This window comes from Mangifera indica, chromosome 15 (genome assembly GCF_011075055.1).
Source record: "Mangifera indica cultivar Alphonso chromosome 15, CATAS_Mindica_2.1, whole genome shotgun sequence".
Classification (NCBI taxonomy): Eukaryota; Viridiplantae; Streptophyta; class Magnoliopsida; order Sapindales; family Anacardiaceae; genus Mangifera; species Mangifera indica.
In genome coordinates, this window is record NC_058151.1 from 3,822,544 (window position 1) to 3,842,055 (window position 19,512).

Sequence of the window (19,512 nt, forward strand, 5' to 3'; positions counted from 1 at the left end):
TATCCATAAAGTCTCTATTGAACTTTTTGATTCAACAAAAATCTACAGATCATTTGAAGAAAAATCAAGGTATTATAAAAATCATTTTTCTCCCGCAGCTGCTTGAAAGATCTAAAGCACTTGAACATACCTTTGATAAACTTTTGCCACAAGGCTGCTTTACAAACAACAGAAGAATTTTTACTCTTTTGATTAGTCTACATAAACTAGGAGAATTTAGAATGGCCGCTTTTGGTTATGAGCTCAGCCTCCAGGTAAACATCCCCAGCATGGCCTCCTAAAACAAAGAACAAGAGGAAGAGTGTGATTGCCATTAACACAAGACTAAGGTCTTGGTTATGCCACCTAATCATATATCACATAAAAGTATTCCTTCCTGTCCGGCTTCCTGAATTTCTCACCATAAAATCCAAACCCTTAACATGTGAAAACAGTAAATGCAATTGGGCGCTTGATTTCTGCTTCAGGATTAATTCATAGATATTGGTGAGTAATGTGCGACAGAGACAGCTTGGATTAATCTTCCAAAATCTTTTTGCGTTCAGCAGAGTAATAACCACATCATGATGCACCAACTTAAGGAGATGAATTTTACATTTGCACAAAAAAAGCCTTTAGACTCTGTAAGATTGCACAAAATTGATATCGTAGACAAGACCAAAAGATGCAGGGCTTAAATGCTCTACCCTCCAATTTGAAGAAATTAAAATTCCTTCAAGTTTAATTCTATAAAAAGGATGCCAAGCAATAAGATTCTGACTTGGACAAATTTGGAATCCAGAACATCTCCAATCCTTGGGAACAAATAGAATATACAGAGAAACTCGGTCTTATAAACTAAACCCAACTGCAACCAGGTATTTTTCTAACCCCCCTCTCTTTCATTTTCTTTCTCACAAGAGAAACATCCAGCCAGCGGTCTGCCGCTGCATAGATATTGGATAAAAGCACAAAACTACCAGCATTTTGTGGCTCAAGCTCAAAAAGCCTTTTGGCAACTAACTCCCCTAACTCCACATCACAATGTAATTTACAGGACCCAAGCAGAGCACCCCAAGCACCTGCATGAGGTTCCACAGGCATTGAATTTAGAAGGTCATATGCTGCTTTTAAGTGTCCTGTCCTGCTGAGAAGATCAACCATACATGCATAATGATCAGGAGAAGGAACAATATAATACACACTTTGCATAGATTCAAAGTAATGCCAACCCTCCAACACAAGCCCAGCATGGCTACAAGCAGTCAAAATGACTATGAAGGCCACCTCATCAGGAATCAACCCCTCACTTATCATCTTATTGAAGAGGCAGACAGCCTCTGTGCCATGACCATGTATTGACAATCCTTGTATCATTGAACAATACGAAATTAGGTCTCTATTAGGCATAGTTTCAAACAGTTCTGCCGCTCTATTCAGGTTCCCACACTTTGCATTCATGTCTATAAGTGATGCAATAATATGACCTCGATTAAGATCCATCTCACTCCTACTCAAATAAAAATCAACCCACTTAGCTAATTCCAAACTACCCACTTGAGAACATGCGGACATCAAACTTACCATAATAAATTCATCTGGCTTAACATTTTTCATATACATATCAAAAAAAATCTTCACAGCCTCATTAGGTTGACCATTTTGTGCATACCCTGTAATCAATGCTGACCATGCAACAATATCCCTATGCGGAGCTTCTTCAAACAATAACCTAGCTGAAGCCATATCACCTGATTTTGCATAACCATCAATCATTGTTGTATAAGAAATCACGTTTCTTTCAGGCATTTCATCGAAAAGTTTCCTAGAACTCCTCATATCACCTATCTTAACTAGGCCACCAATCATCGCATTCCATGACACTATATTCCTCTCTGGCATTAAATCAAACATCTTCTTCGCTTCTGCTAAATCGCCAACATTCACGTACCCAAAAACCATTGCAGTCCACGAAACAACACTTCTGTTCGTCATTTGATCGAACACCTTGCGTGCACATTCAATCTCCTTCCGTTTACCATACAAATCAATCAAACTAGTGCACACAAAAACATCATCATCAAATCCTAACCTAATCACAGCCCCATGAATCGCAGCTCCTCCTCTCAATGCAAGTTCATTCGAACACGCCTTAATTACAAAAGGAAACGTATATTTATCAGGTACTCCACCCTCTCTAATCATACGAACAAAAAACTTGAAAACGTCAAGAAAACAACAATTCTGGGAATACCCCTTTAAAAGGGTATTCCAAAGAAAGGTACTGGGAGTGACAATTTGATTAAAAATGGAAGTGGAGTAAGCGAGAGACGCGCCAAGTGAGTGACAAAGCGAAATAAAATGGGAAATAAGTGAGTTGTCTTGTTGAAGGCCTTTTTTGATGAGGTGAGAGTGTAATTGGTGGAGATGGGTCTGAAGTTTAGATGTTTTCAAGAGAGTTGTGATGGAAGGGAGGAAGTAAGGTCTTGTGACGGCGATTTTAATAGGCTGTGGGGGGAAGGAAGGCATGGAAAGTAAGCCAAAGAACACAAGGATACATGATATCCAAGCCCATTCACCCTTACTAAGAGATGAAATATATACGCGGTTGCCAGGATGAAAACAAGTATGGTACATTTTAAATCAATCAAAATGTATTACAAGTGGAATTTTTAATAATTCTTGCACATGTCACAATATAAAAGATTTAATAAATAATACAACTAAGTATATTTATAATTAATACCACTTAGATACTAGTGATGATCTATCATTATATGATTAGATAATTTTAAATTAATAATAAAATAATTATAATTAAATTTAAACTGTGTTTATCTGAGTTTGAATGAGCTTAATTTAAGTGAGTTTAAGCTTAAAAATTTAATATTTTCGAGTTCAAACTTTAATTTTGAAAGTATTTGGCTCATCAAACTCACAAGGTTGAAAAATTCAATATAAAGTGATATCATTTTAACTAAAATAATATTATTTTAATATTGAGTTAAGTTTAAAGTTTGATTTAAGTTTGATCTCAACTTATTTGAAACAAGTCAAACTTAAACATTTTGGTAGCAAACTTGACAAATTTGAGATTGGTTTTATGCAAATTGATCCGAATTAGAGTTTAAGTGAGCTCAAATCTATCCTAAAAATAAAACTAAATTACATTATTATTTATCATTGTTACTCTTATAATCGTATTATGACCCATCAACTCATAAAATGATCAAACACTCGAAAAGAATGAGATATTGATTAAAATAGTCTACTTTTTTTCCTTGTATGCAGCCCTTTTTTTCTATTATACATATATAGTGTAAAATATAAAATATCTAAAATATCCTTAGATTTTATACTTATCCAATTAAGACTCACTTAATCAAACATAAACTTACTCAGTCAAGACATAAAACTCATCTACGCATCTAATCAAAACTAAAATAGAGGTAAAATGAGATGAAAATGTGAAAGAAAGGTTGATAAGGTAGTTGGTTAGGTGGTTGGTTGGGGGCTCGACTAGTAAAAGATTGGTTGGTCAAGTACTTAACCGACTAATCAATCTATCTAGTCAACTCATCCAACCAACCCTAAATATCATAATTTTTTTCTTTTAAAGATAAAATTAACTTAAAAAATAATTATATTTATATAATAAGAAAAAAATGTGGTTATATATATATATAAAGTGAAAAAAAAAGGTTATTTTAACCAATACCCTAATTGTGTGTGTTTTTTTTATTTTAACTTTTTCTTCAGTATTTTATAAATATTTTTATTTTCATTTTTGAAATGTTGATATAATTAAATGAATATATAATTAATTTATTCATAAAGCTAGAAAATTATTTTACAATTAAATTAAATTAAATTTAAAGATGTTAATATGTATGATGATGGTAATAAATTAATAACATAATTTCCATTAGTGAGAGAATTCATATATCAAATTAAGACAAATTCGGATTGAACCTTATTGAATTCATCTTAAAATTATTCAAATTTAATTCGTTTGAGAATATTTGAGTTCAAATTCAAGTTTAAGTTAGATTTTAAGTTCGATTCGATTTATAGTAAACCAAAAAACAAAAGTGTTATCATTTTAATATATATAAAAGTTAAAACGTCATCATTTGAATCGATTCGTATCAAAATTTTATAGTTCAAGTTTAAATTCAAATTTATTATAATTAAACTAATTTTGAGTTCATTTAAACTAAACTTATTTTTCAGTTTAAATAAGTTCGATTGAATTCATTTAACCCTTTATGACAGCTTGTTTAGAAAATTACCTGGGTTAAATAACTAACTGGATAGACTGAATGGGGCCAAGTCCAACAACCCGTCTTCGTTTTGTTTCACCTTTATAAACTTTACGGTACCCGTCTGCGCGAACCCGACCCAGTGATTTCAATCTCCAGGCCTGACGGCCCTTTTAGGTCCCAATCCACGGCATATCCTCTTCATAAATCAGTCTTTCACAATCTTAACGTTTACGGACATCTCACCAACACACGTTTTTCTGCCTCCATGGAATCTCTTGATTCCAACTCCCAATTTCAAACCCTAGATTACATTCCAAATCAAAATCAAGACCCTCCGTTATCAGAAACCGTAGATCCCGATTCACAAAACCCGCCTAAAACCCTGGCACTCGATTCTCAAATTCCCCAAAAGGCCTCCGAAAACGACCGCAATAACAACAACGCCAGGGACAGTGATAATTCTAATAATAACGTCATCGCCGACTATGTTAAGCAAAAGCCTTTATTGTCGGAAAATGGTCTGACAAATACTCATTCCGGTACCGACAAGGATCAATCGGGAGGTGAGGAGGAGACCAGTAGCAGAAGACGCCGTCGTAGCAGGTGGGACCCGCCTCCGTCTGAGACCGGCAGCGGAAATCAGGTGGATAATAATAATGACTCGGGGAGTGGGACCAGGAAGCGGAAATCACGGTGGGCAGATGACGAGCCGAAGCCCCTTATTCAGTTGCCAGATTTTATGAAGGACTTCACTGGAGGTATCGAGTTTGATCCTGAAATTCAAGCTTTGAATAGTCGGCTACTAGAAATTTCTAGAATGTTGCAATCTGGTTTGCCTTTAGATGATAGACCAGATGGGCAGCGAAGTCCTTCTCCTGAACCCATCTATGATAATATGGGAATTAGGATAAATACTAGAGAATATAGAGCACGAGAGAGATTGAATAAAGAGAGACAGGAGATTATATCTCAAATTATTAAACGAAATCCAGCATTTAAGCCACCAGCGGATTACAGGCCTCCAAAACTTCACAAGAAGCTTTATATACCAATGAAAGAGTATCCAGGTTATAATTTTATCGGGCTGATTATTGGACCAAGAGGAAACACTCAGAAGAGAATGGAGAGGGAAACAGGTGCAAAGATTGTGATTCGGGGTAAAGGATCTGTGAAAGAGGGAAGGCTGCAACAAAAGAGGGATTTGAAGCCAGACCTATCAGAGAATGAGGATTTGCATGTGTTGGTGGAGGCAGAGACTCAGGAATCACTTGAGGCTGCAGCTGCAATGGTTGAAAAATTGTTGCAGCCAGTTGATGAGGTTTTGAATGAGCATAAAAGACAGCAGTTGAGGGAGCTTGCTACCTTAAATGGGACTATAAGGGATGAGGAGTATTGTAGGTTATGTGGTGAGCCGGGACATCGGCAGTATGCATGTCCCTCGCGTACTTCAACTTTTAAGAGTGATGTGCTTTGTAAGATTTGTGGTGATGGTGGCCATCCAACTATTGATTGTCCAGTGAAGGGAACAACTGGGAAAAAAATGGATGATGAATATCAGAATTTCTTGGCGGAGTTAGGAGGAACTCTTCCTGAATCAGCTACCAAACAAAGTTCCACCTTGGCTTTAGGTCCCGGTACTTATGGAAGCAATCCACCTTGGCAAACTGGAAGCAGTGGGAACACTTCACACCCTGGGCTAGGGTCAAATGGAGTTACAGCCATTAAGGAATTTGATGATACGAATTTGTACATTGGATATTTACCACCAACTCTTGATGATGACAGTTTGATTAGGCTGTTTTCATCATTTGGTGATATTGTGATGGCTAAGGTTATCAAGGACCGAGTTACTGGAGCAAGCAAAGGTTATGGTTTTGTTAAGTATTCTGATGTTCAGATGGCTAATAATGCTATTGCAAGCATGAACGGTTACCGTCTTGAGGGGAGAACCATTGCTGTAAGAGTTGCTGGTAAGCCGCCTCAGCCTACTGTGCCTCCTGGCCTTCCAACATCAGCAGTTCCCACTTACCCTGTTGCTTCTCAACCAGTTGGTGGCTATCCATCTCAGCAGTTTACACCAAGTGGCCCTCCTCCAAATCCACCCCCTGCAAGCTACACAGGGACTCCAGTTCCATGGGGACCACCAGTTCCTCCACCTTATGCTCCTTATGCTCCTCCTCCTCCTGGTTCAACCATGTACCCTCCTGTTCCTGGTCAACCAATGCCCCCATATGGAGTGCAATATCCTGCAACAGTGCAGACAGCTCAGCCTGGTGCCCCATCACAGACTGTGACTGCAACTGAAGCACAACAACAAAGCTTTCCACCAGGTGTGCAATCTGAAAGCAGCACTTCTGCTGCAGCTTTATCAACAAATTTGTATGGGAGCTCTGTGGCACCAATGCTGCCAAATGCTCAACCTGCATATGTAACTGCCTCATTGGGTTACCCACCTTACTACACTGCAGTTCCTCCTCCTCCTCCACCTGCTGCAGCCTCAACAGTGGACCATTCACAGAGCTTGGTTAATGTTCCTTGGGCTACTAATCCTCCGGTGCCACCTCCTGTTTCTTCTGCAGAAAAGGCAACTTATGGTGCAGATGCTGAGTATGAGAAGTTTATGGCAGAGATGAAATGATGTGGGTCCTTCCAACCATTGCTTCTTAATTGAGAGGTAATATGAACCAGCAGATTAGATTTTTCTTTTGGTGGTTGCATATGATTTTTTATTGATCTTGGATCGGGTTTGTCTAAGCATTTTTCCAGTTTAACTAGTTGATAACTTTGAAATGCCAAATATGGTTCTGGCAACATGACCTGGGTGTTCATATTGTGTGACTTGTAGGAATTAGGTAGATATGTTTGTTTCTTGTTGCAACAATTTATTTATTGCTTGTTTTAGAGTTTTTCTACAAGATTTTTCCAACACTTTTAAGGGTTCATATCTAGAATTGAACTGTATTTCAAGTGAAACCTTTGTGTATAGCTGTTAAATTTTGCACCAAATCTATGATTAGTTTGTGCCATTCTTCTAGTTGTTGATAGCTAATGTTTCTCAAAATGTAATATAGTTGATGATGATTGGGGAGACTGACTCTAAAGACCTATCTTATCAACTAACAATTCCACATTGATAAACCATGTGCCTCTCACCTTCACCAGTGTTTTCCAGAACTAATTTTTTGTACTAACAATGTTTGTTGCTTGATCAGTGGTAACAGCCAGGGCAGAGACTAACAAATCCAACAATTCCGATTATTTAGTTTGACTAGTCTTACCATTGCATAATATCATTCTCATTTGGATTTTTATTATATTCAATATTGGTATTCTTGCTTGCTTTTGGAGCATTTGAGGATTTTGTAGGGAGGAAAGTATTGTTGCATCATAAGTATATGATCTGTCTCTTAACATGATTACAAAACTGAATGCAGAAGTATCCAAATTCTTGATCAATGTGATTTTGGTGCTCTGTTTTATTGAATTTTTGATCATATATATATAAAAGATTATGTTTAGATTTTATCATCCGTTTAACTGTATCACAATGTTGGACTTGATTATATGGGTATACAACTAGTTTATGTTTTCCATATGTTGGTTTAATCACTTCTCTCTTGTTATTTTCTCCTCTCATATGGTGAATGTAGTTTATGGGATAAGCATGAAAAACAGTGTTCCCCTAGTTTGCATTATGTGTTTATGTCTCTTAACCTTTTCTCTTTGTTATTATTGGATAATTTTTACAGGCCTAATGTTTCTTGGAGCACATATGAACCTGATTTCTTACCTCTTGCCATGAGTTTGTTGGAAGTTTGGGACTCACATCTTTAACCTTGCTGTACTGTTATGACATTTGCAGAGATTTGGCAGAAGTTCAGTTCATATAATCACATCTTGGAGATGCCATTTTAAAAGCTGTTAATCCCATTTATTACTCAAATTCTCTCTTGTTGGACTTAATTTTGTTTCGTATGGATGCTTGTTGCCTCCTTTACAATATTTGTCTGCTAATGTTTTTCTTCTATTTTATGTGAACTGGTTACTGACATTTTCTGTTATTAAATTGTATTTTCCTTGAATGATTTAACTGATTTGGTCACTTGGCCTAGCTCACTTTCATATTTGTGATAATACTGATTTTGCTGTGAGAGTATATACCATCTTGCTTGCATGCTTCTGCAGTTTACTTGGTATTCTTCTCTCATTTTCTTGGCCAGAAGGTAAGCATATCTTAAGAAACGAAGGCATTGGGGTATGTGGAAGAAGTTTACTATTTTTGCCTTTGTTTATATATTTTTAGTTTCCATATATATATTTTTTTTGTCCAAAAAACCTATTCTGATATTTTTTTTCTAGTTTTCTTATGGCAGGTAAAAGAACTCTTATTATTGGTAATCATGCGTTTGGCTGTTAGTTTTGGTGGTTTTTGTCAAAAATAGAAAAATAAAGTTCAAATGTTGTATCTTAGCAAAAAAAATTTTAGTGTTGTTGCTCTTCTAGACTGTCAAAAAGTGACTAATATATTTCCAACATTGATATAGGAACCAAATGGTGACAGATCTTTCTTCTTTGTTCCTCCTTTTTCATAAGATTTGTAAAGGTTAGAAAATTTCTGGAGTCGTTAGAAGTGATGTTTTTAAATTGGAGCAGCTGAGTGATTAAATTAGTTGAAAGGAATTTCACCTAATCTCTAGATGAAGACACAGTGCCCATAATATATAATATATTGGGAAGATTGTTCCATGTAGCCAACAAATATAACTTATTAGGCTTTTTAGGATTTGGTGGTTCGGGGTTGGGAGAGAGTGATCAAGGATAGGAATGTGGAACCTTACAAACGTTATTTTACATTGGTTGATATGTGCATTGTCTATAGTAATTAATATATTGTGTGGATGTGTGGGTCACTGAACTTTGCTTATTTCTATTTTAAGTAATTGACATGTTTCGAATGCATTGAAGTTATATAATTTGCATGGACAACTGCCTTCTTTATTACCACCAAAGAACCAGATAACTTTTATCTTAAAAATGGCTGCTGGGTATGTGCCCTGATGATTTCTGATTCCAGTTTTTGTGTGTTTGTAAGTACTTCCTTTAAAGTTTTCTTGTTGTGTAATAAAAAAAGAGGTGTTATCATTTCAGCATGCATGTTATTTTTGGTGTTCTCATTTTGTTTATTAATTCGCTCTAAAATGGCAATAGTCATACAGATAATAGCTATGTATGGATGTGCATAAGTACATTGTTGGGGAAATGCATGTTTCCATGTATTTCACCTTAAACATACAAAAGACTTGTACAGATATCTTACATCAAGGTTCAGTGATCTCCAACAACTTCCCTTTATATGCTATCCCGTTATTTTCTTAGTGTAGAAGAATGGTATTATTATTAAAAGTGCCCTATAATTTGTGCAGAGATTAGCTTGGATGAATTCGTGGGATTCACTGAAGATGACATGACTTTATATTTGCTGCATCTACTATTGTTAGTAATACCTAACTTTTTATTTGTTTTAGAGAAAGAACAATAGCAATAGTAAATTGAATAGGATTTAACCACAGTTATGTTAGTAGTTTGTTTGATTGAAATTGGATAGTTAGATTAGGGGTATGTATTTAGATCAATGTTGGAGGTTCTGCTGCCATCTTTCTTTATATCAAAAGAGCAGTGCAATCTTTTGCATCTGTTGATATTGTATTTGTTTTTTTACATAAAAAAAGCTATCTGTTTTTTGAGTTTTTACAGTGAAGTTTTCTGATATGCAGGTTTCTCTACGATATTTCAAAAACAGAAATAGTACAAGTTATTGTTTATCATAGTCATAGTTTTACATTCCCAACCAGGCTTCCCTTGGAATGTGAAATAATTGTTTATGTATTTTATAACTTATTTACAATAATGTGCTAACCTCATTGTATACAAGGTGGTCAGGGTTTGTTTCTTTGAGATGATAAGAAGTTTGCCAGGCAGTGATTGTCGTCACCAGTTGTGGATGCTCATTGATGAAGATATTTTGTGTATCGGCTGTTAGAGTTAGTAACTTGTAGGACTTTGAATGAACTGGAAACTCAAATGTTCTGTCCTTGTTTAAGTTTATTGCACAATGTACTTGGTCTGTCGGGTTTGGCCATTTGTGTTCAAGCTTCTTGTTGAATTCTTAATACCAGGTTTACGAGAACAAAATTCTTGCTGAGTGTATGTGTATTGCCTTTTTCTTTTTTCTTTTTCCATATTATAATTGGTATATGAATTGGGCATATAATACTCAGGAAACAGATGTGGCTGCTTAAATTAAATTTCATTCATGTTTGTTGTTGATTTGGTCAAACACAAGTTTGGAAGCTTGCATGAGGTTGCCTTGAAATATCATCAGAATTTATAAAACTTGATTTATTGGAAAATTTGAATATTTTCATAGTGAATTTTTGAAGAAAAATTAATTTTTTATACTGATAAAATCAAATCCAGTTATGATTTTTAGATGAATCGAAACCAGTTTGATAAGTGGCTCGATTTGGTTTGGTTTTTAAATCCATTCTACAATAGCTAACAACTTGGTTACTTGGTTGCCTGTCCGATTTGTTGACTTCTCCGTTTTCAAGGGTTTAGGCTTATTAGAAACGGAACAGGAACACTAGGTAACAGAAAACGACCAAACAAGACCCAGCTGCTTCTCCATTCACTTCATTTCTAAACCCTCATTAGAAAGTAGGATTCGTTTATGTTTTCTGACTTTTTGCTGTTGCTGCAAACGAACTGTGCAAGAACAGGCTGACTTGCCATTGAACTCAGTCAACAACAACGACAGCAACCCAACCCCTCTCAGATAACAATCGTTCATATCCGTTTCTTCTTTATTTATTTATTTTTTCATCTGCTTGTTCTTGGTTGTTGGATATAGGTTCTTATTTCCTTTGAATGAATATTTCCATACTTTATTTAAAAAATAAAAAAAACTTAAACCAAGTTTCCCGCCAAGCGAAGAATCCTAACATCTTTCTTGAATTCCCGCTGCCAGGTTCCAACGGCTCTTTCTATACTTATTTAAACAGGAAACCACCTTCACTTGTATAACATTACTTTCTGCGTTTAACTTGTCTGTACAACATACAATCAAATACATTATATTTGAGATTATGATAGCCAATTCGTTGCCTGAAAATTTGTCTTTGACTTATTTAATTCCCTTTCTGTAAACTTGCTTGATTGATGGTCTAACAAATACGTTATATTTTGGTATCTTGAGAATAATGGCACTTCCCTTGTAAGTAGTAAATCATTCTTTCTGGTTCAGATTCTATTGTTATGTGAAGAGGGCATATTGAATTTTAGTTAGGGAATTTACTACTTTTGATATAATCAAAAGGGAAGGCCTCATGAAATGTGTTACCTGCATGTGTGAATTATGTGTTGGAAAGTGGTGAATATTATTAGAGTCTTTGCATTTTCTGGTATCTTAAAGTATTTGGGGGAAATGGTTTTTATATGATTATTTTTATGCTGACAGTGGGTAAGTTATCTTAATCTTTCCCTTCTGTGGATGCTTCTTTGTGCATCCATGAGAGGGATTCTTTGAAGGTAATGTAGTTCGTAATTCTGTTGTGTTTAGAGAGGACAAACATGAGTAGTCCTTTTCTTTGGGTGTTCATTTTGCAGGTTATGGTTTTGGAATTCCGCAAGTATTTTTCTATGTTAAATTTGCTGTTGATATGCATGTCAGATTGCTTGCCTAGATTAGCTGAGCATCTAGTAGATACTGCTATCTCTTACAGGTTGATGTTTCCCCTTTTGCTGTTGTCTAAGCTGCTCTTCTGGATTCTAGATTTCTGCCATGGCCAGGTTTGGGGCAGTAATTCAGCTCCTGACAGATTAAAGAACTTGGTGGCAGCATGTCTATTTTGCTGCAAATTTTGCAGATATTCCCCTTGTGTGTAGCAGTCCAATTCCTCAAAGCTTACAATGTCCAGTATTTTTTCCAGTTTCTCTAGAAAGCAGAAACTGCCGGCTCCAGGTAGGATTCATCTCCTGAATTTGCAAGCTGGTGGAGACTGTGTTTTTTTTTTTTTTTTTTGCTGCTTTTAATTCTGTTTTTACTCAGGATTATGAAACTTGGTTCTGCCCAGGTGCTATGCTCTATTTTTGTTTCTTCCAGGTGCATCCTTAATTCTGCTTCTTAGCAAGCCACTGAAGACCCTATCAGCCCAGATCTTTCCCCGGTTTTCTGCCTCAGGCTGCACCAGAATTTTGCCCAGTGCTTATCTTTATCCAGGCGCATCTATGCTTGAGGTAGATCACTCCTAGTTTTCTCCTGCAGGCTGTATATTTCCAGAATCTGCAGAAGCATTTTCCCTCAGTCTGGTTTTGCTTTCCCATTCTGCAGTCCTAATCCAGTTTTCTAAATGCAACATCCTCCCTGTGCAGTCCAAGAGCCAATAATCTTGATCATGCTACCTTCACTGTATGCTCCAGACTCCAGCATCCTGGTGTGTTTCTTCTGTCTGCTTATCCTCCTATAAGTGTCTTGCTGTGACACCCTTCCATTTTCAATTCTGCAGCAGGGGTTTTGACTATGATTTATTTCTGGTTTCTTCGTAGAGGCTGTTTGATGTCCTTCATCTTGTGTAAATGATAAATATTCTAAGAAATATACTATTTGGACAGAGTTTTTGTATTTATTGGCTGCCCTGGCTAGGCCTACTCTTTTTGTGTAAATATAGATTTTAGTTTAGGTTGGTTATCCTCCCTCTTGAAGCCTATCTTTGTAGGAACTTAGATAGGTCTCCAAGAGATGAGGGTGTAAGGTTTGTCTCCTTTTGTGTAGGCCTAGTTAGGTCTTAGCTTCTGTGCTATCTTTCCCTGACTGTCTCTGCCTTACAAAATGGTGAACATCCAAGGTAGAAAAACCATAATGGTATATGATATTATTTCAATACCTTTTTAGCTGCTTCTGTATTACTTTTCTGGAAACTGTTGAGAGGTAAAATATTATCAGAAAAAGCTCTTAAAATTTTAAAAGTAACAAGCCCAATAATGAACATACAGATTGCTTTTCTGTTATGAACATTATCAAAAGAATATAACATCTTTGAAATCTCATCTAAACCACATTATTTTTTAAGAATCTACTATTCCCTATTTCTCCTTTGTTACTTGTTTCCAACTCAAGAGCATCAGAAAGAGAAAAAGCAATAACTTGAAAAATGAAATAGAGGGGAAAGCAATATTTATACATACATCAGTAACATCTAAACACCCTTCAGTGAATACGGCACATGATATTGAAAAAGGCTAAACAGCGCATGCGGATTCCTGATACTAATCTTTCTACTGCAGTCCACTGCAACTCAACTTCATCATCCTCAACATTATTCTCCTCATCGCTATGCATGGATCTTATTGTACAAGAATCTGAAGCACCACTGAATTGAGGAAAAAATGCTTCCTCCTATCTGTGATACTTCCCATTAATTTTCTCAACTCAAAGCAACAGTGCCCAGCTGAACTACATATATTAATACCAAAACTGATTTGTAATTGACTGATGAGATATGTTTAGTTGTTAAATTGACTTGTATGATTAAGATTTGTTGTTACTTGAAGAAATGCATAGTTGCTTCATCAAATTGTCAAATTGTTTTAATAGTAAGACATTATCCACCTCTGAGGCAGAATACATAGCAGTAACAAACGCAACTAAAAAATGTGAAGAATTTTAGTGTATAGGGATTACATTCCTCTCTTCTTCTGGGGTTAACTTGTTCCATTTCCAGATTCAAGGAATGGTTCTGTCAAGTGGAATGGTTTCAGGGTTGCCGAAGGCAATGTTTCATTAAACTGTGCCTGTGTTTGTGCTGTGTGTGTATTCTCCTGCAGTTTGGCTGAATTAGATTGCGATTGCCTGTGTGATGATATTTTTCATTATAATTAATTTAATTATTTTTTAAAATAATATGAAACGGTTTTCCTTAGTGGAAAAATTTAAAAAAAAAAAAATCCTTAAACCAGCTGTCCAACTAACTTTCCCGCCAAGCCAATAATTCTAACGTCTTTCCTGAATTCCCGCTGCCGGGCCTCCAACGGCTCTTTAACGAAACTGGAAGTTGATTTAAACAGAAACTATCTTCTTTACTTATTCCCAACTTATTTCTTTCCTTCTGATTTTTCACTTTCTGCGTTAATTGATCTGTAAACCTCTCTCTACACTTTCTTCTTCATAGTTGACTTAACTTGTCTGTTTCTGCAATCTGTCTACTCTTTCTTCTTCATATCTGAGTCAAGTTTTCTGTTTCTGTCAGAAGATAACAGCGCAAAATTATGGCTTCTGTGGTTTCTTCTTTCACCAATCTTTCTCATTCAAATGACTTCTCCTTAACGTCACGGGTTGATTTAGACCCAAGTATCCGGAAGGCAATGCTCAAGAGTAGGTTCGCTGAAACGATTTTGAGGGCTCAAGACAAGATGATTCAGAGTAAGAAAATGCGGGAAAGGAAGAAGGCAGAGGTAGAAGCTGGAATTAGAGAAGCACAGATGAAGTTGAATGAGCAAAGGCAAAAAGAACGGGAACTTGCCCGACAAGCAATTGACAAGATTGTCCAAACAGTGGAGTGGAATCATCCCTCTGAATTGGAGCGTGAATTTCACAAGCTAATCGGTGTTGGCCCATGCCCTAGAATCTGCTGATTCTGTTGAAGTAGGATAGGTGATGGATTTAGCCTGATGTTAGTACTGTTTAGAAGTTGAAGAGAAGAATTTTTGTAATATTTTTTATTTTTTTTGAATGGCATTTAATCTGATGCCAGTGTAATTTTTAGTTTCTATCCTAATGGCCAACTACTTCCGTTTGCTCTTTATGTGTTTTTCTTGGTGAGTTTTCTTTTTTTATTTTCTTTAAATTTTTTATTCTATTAAAATAATTAATTAAATACCACTGTAATTTTGTTAAATTAAACAAATACTTAATTAATATAATATAGCTTATTATAAGATCCCGCCCATATGGTTGGAGTACGATTCCTCGTGAATGTTTGGAGAAAATTCGAATGATAAACGTAAAAATCTTCGCGTCATGGTAACTGCACTCAAATGAGCACCGAACGATGAGCGTCTCCATATTTTTCTCAAACTTTTTACTCATTCGAATTGCCAATTCCACTTTCCGATCCTAAAGTAAGATAATCTCTACCACTTTGCATTGCCATTTGTGTTTTGTTTTTAATTTCAGCTTCATTCATTTCAATGCAACATTATCTTTCTAACGCTAAATTTTCTTGCCGAGAAGAATTAGAATCTCAGCAGCTGTAAGTCTACCTTCTCCAAATACCCTGAAATCAAATGCAGCCTTGAAAACCAAAATTCCCATTTAGACAGAAGCTAAAGAATCTGACAAAAAGTCTCAAATCCAACCTTTAATTGACCTCCTACGTGACTCTGCCCATGAAGGGTGTTTGAAACAAGCTAAAACTGTTCATCAGTTTGCATTAAAATCAAGTTTTTCTGACAAAGAACAGTTAATTTTGTTGAACCACGTGGTTCATGCCTACTCAAAGTGTTCGGGCTTAAGTTCTGCTTTTTGGGTATTTGATCAAATGTCCCAAAGGAACATATTCTCTTGGACTGTCATGATTGTTGGTTCAACACAGAATAGATTTTTCTTGGATGGATTTAAGTAGTTTTATCAAATGCTTAGTTATGGAGTCTTATCTGATACTTTTGCGTTTTCTGCAATTGTGCGGACAGCTATTGGTTTAGAACGTATTGAATTGGGTAGAATGGTGCATGCCCAGATTGTTATAAGAGGCTTTCATTCTTATACTTTTGTTGCTACATCTCTTCTTAACATGTATGCAAAGTTCAGGAGTACTGAAGACTCGTTTAAGGTTTTCAACACCATGGCAAAACAAATGAAGTTTCTTGGAATGCCATTATTTTCGGCTTTACATTAAGTGGAATGCATTTGGAATCATTTGATCATTTGTTACATATGAAGAATGAAGGAATCAGGGCGAATACATATACAATCATTAGTGTTTTAAAAGCTGTAGGCCAGTAAGGAGATATTGACAAGTGCAAAGAAGTTTAGTCTGTTGCTGTTGAGTTGGGTATGGAGTCCGATGTGCAGTTGGGGACAGCTCTCATTGATATGTACTCAAAATGTGGATCCTCGCAGGAAGCAAGAGTTGTTTTTCACTCAAATTTTGTTAATTTTCAGGTGAACATGCCATGGAATGCCATGATTTCCAGCTATTCACAAAATGGGTGTAGTCAAGAGGCTTTAGAAATCTATGTAAGAATGCATCAAAATGATATAAAATTGGATGTTTATTCATATTATGGCTTTGAAGTCTGGGTGTGATATGATCGTTATTAATATTTGCAATGCAATTGCTAATGCATATGCCAAATGTGGAGCTCTTGAAGATGTAAAAAAGATTTTTTACAGGATGAAGGAGAGAGATATGGTGTCATGGACAACCCTGGTGACTGCACACTCTCAGTGCTTGGAATGGGAGGAAGCACTGGCTATTTTTTCATAGATGAGGGAAGAAGGCTTTAGACCTAACTAATTCACCTTTTGCAGAGTCCTGATTTCTTGTTCTAGCCTATGTTTTCTTGAGTACGGTCGGCAAGTTCATGGTCCTTAGGGCAAGGCTGGGTTGGCCATGGATAAGTGCATAGAAAGTGCTATAGAAAGTGCTCTACTGGGCATGTATGCAAAATGTGGCAGTGTAAGAGAGGCAAAGAGGTCTTTAATAGGATTTTAACCACTGATACTGTCTCATGGACAGCTACGATATAGGGTTATGCGCAGCATGGTCTGTCAGAGAATTCCCTTAAACTCTTGAAAAAAGATGAAGCAACAAGGTATGAAGGCTAATTCTGTTACTTCTGTTTGCTGGCATCCATGGAGGATTGGTGGTACAGCAAGGATTAAAATATTTTCAAGAAATCGAAGAAAATTATGGTCTGGTTCCAGAGATGGAACATTATGCTTGTATTGTTGATATATTTGGTCATGTGGGTCGTTTGGACGGTGCAATGGAGTTAATAGGAAAGGTGCCAACTGAACCCACCGAAATGATCTAGCAGACCTTGCTGGGAGCGTGCAGAGTTCAAGGCAATGTTGAGCTGGGTGAAATTGCTGCACAGAAGGTCATTTCTGTTAGACCAGACTCAGCTACCTATGTTCTATTATCTAACACATATATTGAGGGTGGGAGTTTTTAGGATGGTCTTAATCTATGAATAGTAATGAAAGAGAGAGGTGTGAAAAAGGAACCAGGGTATAGTTGGATTTTTGTACAGGGTAAAGTTCACAAATTCTTTTCAGGTGATTATCAACACCTGCAGAAGGATGACATCTATGCCAAGCTAGAAGAGTTGATGAACAAGGTTAAGCCCATGGATTATATAGCAGACTTGAATATTGCTTGGTGACTAATTTTGAGACTCAACGATACATACTTTTCAATTAGGCATTCTGTTGTCTTCATCACGGCATTTTAGCTGTATAATTGGAAGGACAGTTCAAATTGAAGGCTTCAATTTGTATCATTGATAGTTAAAGATAAGGTAGAAGGGGAAGTAACTTGTTCAAGGTAGAAATATGCAAAGTTAAAAATACTAACATTTCATTAACTACACTGCTAGTGAAAATTCTGTTAGTAAATTTTAAGTATTATATGAATTTCTTTATATATTGAGAAAATAATGTTCAAAACTATAATTTCTGTTGAAATTCCTCAAAGCAGGGATTTTCTAGATTTGCCAAAGTAGCAAGATATTTGTGGAGACATCAACCACTCCAATATGCAGCTTGATGGGGTAAGTATTTCCTTTGATCCTCTTTTGCTTTTTGTAAACAATGTAGAAACACTGAATGATATCCTAAATTGTTTATGTTTTGTTTTGCAGGAATGTTATGCAGACAACAATAAACTTTCTACCTCATACTGCCAACTCTAGGTCCCAGAATGCCATGGATGCTGGTGGCTTCGCTGCTCTGGAACCCTCACCTGTCTTACCCCTTGGTATCAAGAAAGATTCAGAATTGATTCCAAAAGCAATGTTTAGCAAGTATCATGCTTCACACAGCCTTGGAGATTCAAAGATACAGGGTTGAACAAGGCTATGACTATAACTCTAGCATAAATGATACAATGTGCGAGACAGGAAATCATCAATATTGTTTGTATTCAAAGTGGGTGATCATTATGTTCAATTCCATCGCCTTTTTTTCTTGTTGGTAGCATCGCTGATGAGACTCTTCAACAAGCTTCTACTCAGGCCATTGTTACAAGCTGCAGTATTTTCAATGGTTGGAGCTTACCTGTGTCTTGCTTATCCTAGCCCCTGTTGGCAGGTGCTTTATTCACCACCAGATTCATGGCATATGGAATAACACCAGGCAAAGCTTCTCTTCTGCTGTAGAATTAAAGACTAATCTTCCAATGCCTAAAGAAATGTAGGAGTTATCAAATATATGTGAATGTTTGAAGTACTCGTGTGCCTTAATGTTTGATAATTAGTACTCAAACAGTTGATTTACAGAATATATTACTGCTGTTCAATATTTACTTCAACATTCTCGATCATTGAATTCATCATAGATTAGAAGTTAATGAAACTTGTGTAAATGTATTAGACAAATATATTACAACAGAGGAAACATTTATATTTAAAAAACCTGGAAAGTTGAATATATGGGTCCCCAAAGTTTAAATCTTATCAGAGTTGAGTAATTATTTCACAATCTGGATTCACTCTATTTCAAAACAATAAGCACAAAGTAGATATTCATTTGCTTATAGAACTTGTACAGTAGCTAGATTGCTACTTGGTAAATGACTCTTATATCTGTTGAAAGAAATTGTTGAGTAAAATGCAACTTCTGACAAATCTTGACTGTAATAAAAGCTACAGTCAGAGATTGCCAACTGTCATAACCGCTTTCTTGATTTCCCGCCTCTGGGCCTCCAACGGCTATTAATTTCTTCAATACATCCCTTTCTTAGCTCACAGTAATATCTCTTTTTTGAATTCCCGCCATTGTCCTAACTTCCAACGTCTTTCTTGAATTCCGGTTGCCGGTCTCCACCAATGGCTATTTCTTAGCTGATTTAATCAATACAGGAAAGCACCTTCGCTTATATATATATATATATATGTTCAACCCCTTATTCCCAATTTATCTCTTTCCTTCTGCTTTTTCACGTTCTGTGTTAACTACAGATTGATCTGTAAACCTCTGCATTTCTTCCAT

At 36.2% G+C, this 19,512-nt stretch overlaps 2 protein-coding genes and 1 long non-coding RNA gene across 4 annotated transcripts; 2 read left to right on the forward strand and 1 right to left on the reverse strand.

Moving 5' to 3' along the window:
* Window positions 1-511: 511 nt before the first annotated feature.
* On the reverse strand, window positions 512-2,572 carry LOC123197434 (putative pentatricopeptide repeat-containing protein At5g37570). Its single transcript, XM_044611742.1, has one exon. The coding sequence runs from the start codon at window positions 2,506-2,508 to the stop codon at window positions 838-840; it is 1,671 nt and encodes a 556-aa protein (XP_044467677.1). The 5' UTR covers window positions 2,509-2,572; the 3' UTR covers window positions 512-837.
* A 1,837-nt stretch (window positions 2,573-4,409) lies between these two features.
* On the forward strand, window positions 4,410-10,446 carry LOC123197451 (splicing factor-like protein 1). Of its 2 annotated transcripts, none has more exons than XM_044611763.1 (2): window positions 4,410-6,918; window positions 10,177-10,446. In XM_044611763.1, the coding sequence occupies exon 1, from the start codon at window positions 4,510-4,512 to the stop codon at window positions 6,880-6,882; it is 2,373 nt and encodes a 790-aa protein (XP_044467698.1). In that variant the 5' UTR covers window positions 4,410-4,509; the 3' UTR covers window positions 6,883-6,918; window positions 10,177-10,446. The 2 variants fall into 2 exon arrangements, with proteins under 2 accessions (XP_044467698.1, XP_044467697.1); XM_044611762.1 differs by having other exon boundaries at window positions 4,413-6,918; window positions 7,994-10,446.
* A 4,810-nt stretch (window positions 10,447-15,256) lies between these two features.
* LOC123198316 lies at window positions 15,257-18,804 on the forward strand. The gene is made up of 3 exons (XR_006497999.1): window positions 15,257-15,419; window positions 18,002-18,074; window positions 18,165-18,804. It is a non-coding gene; the product is annotated as an uncharacterized LOC123198316 (long non-coding RNA).
* The last annotated feature ends 708 nt before the right edge of the window (window positions 18,805-19,512 follow it).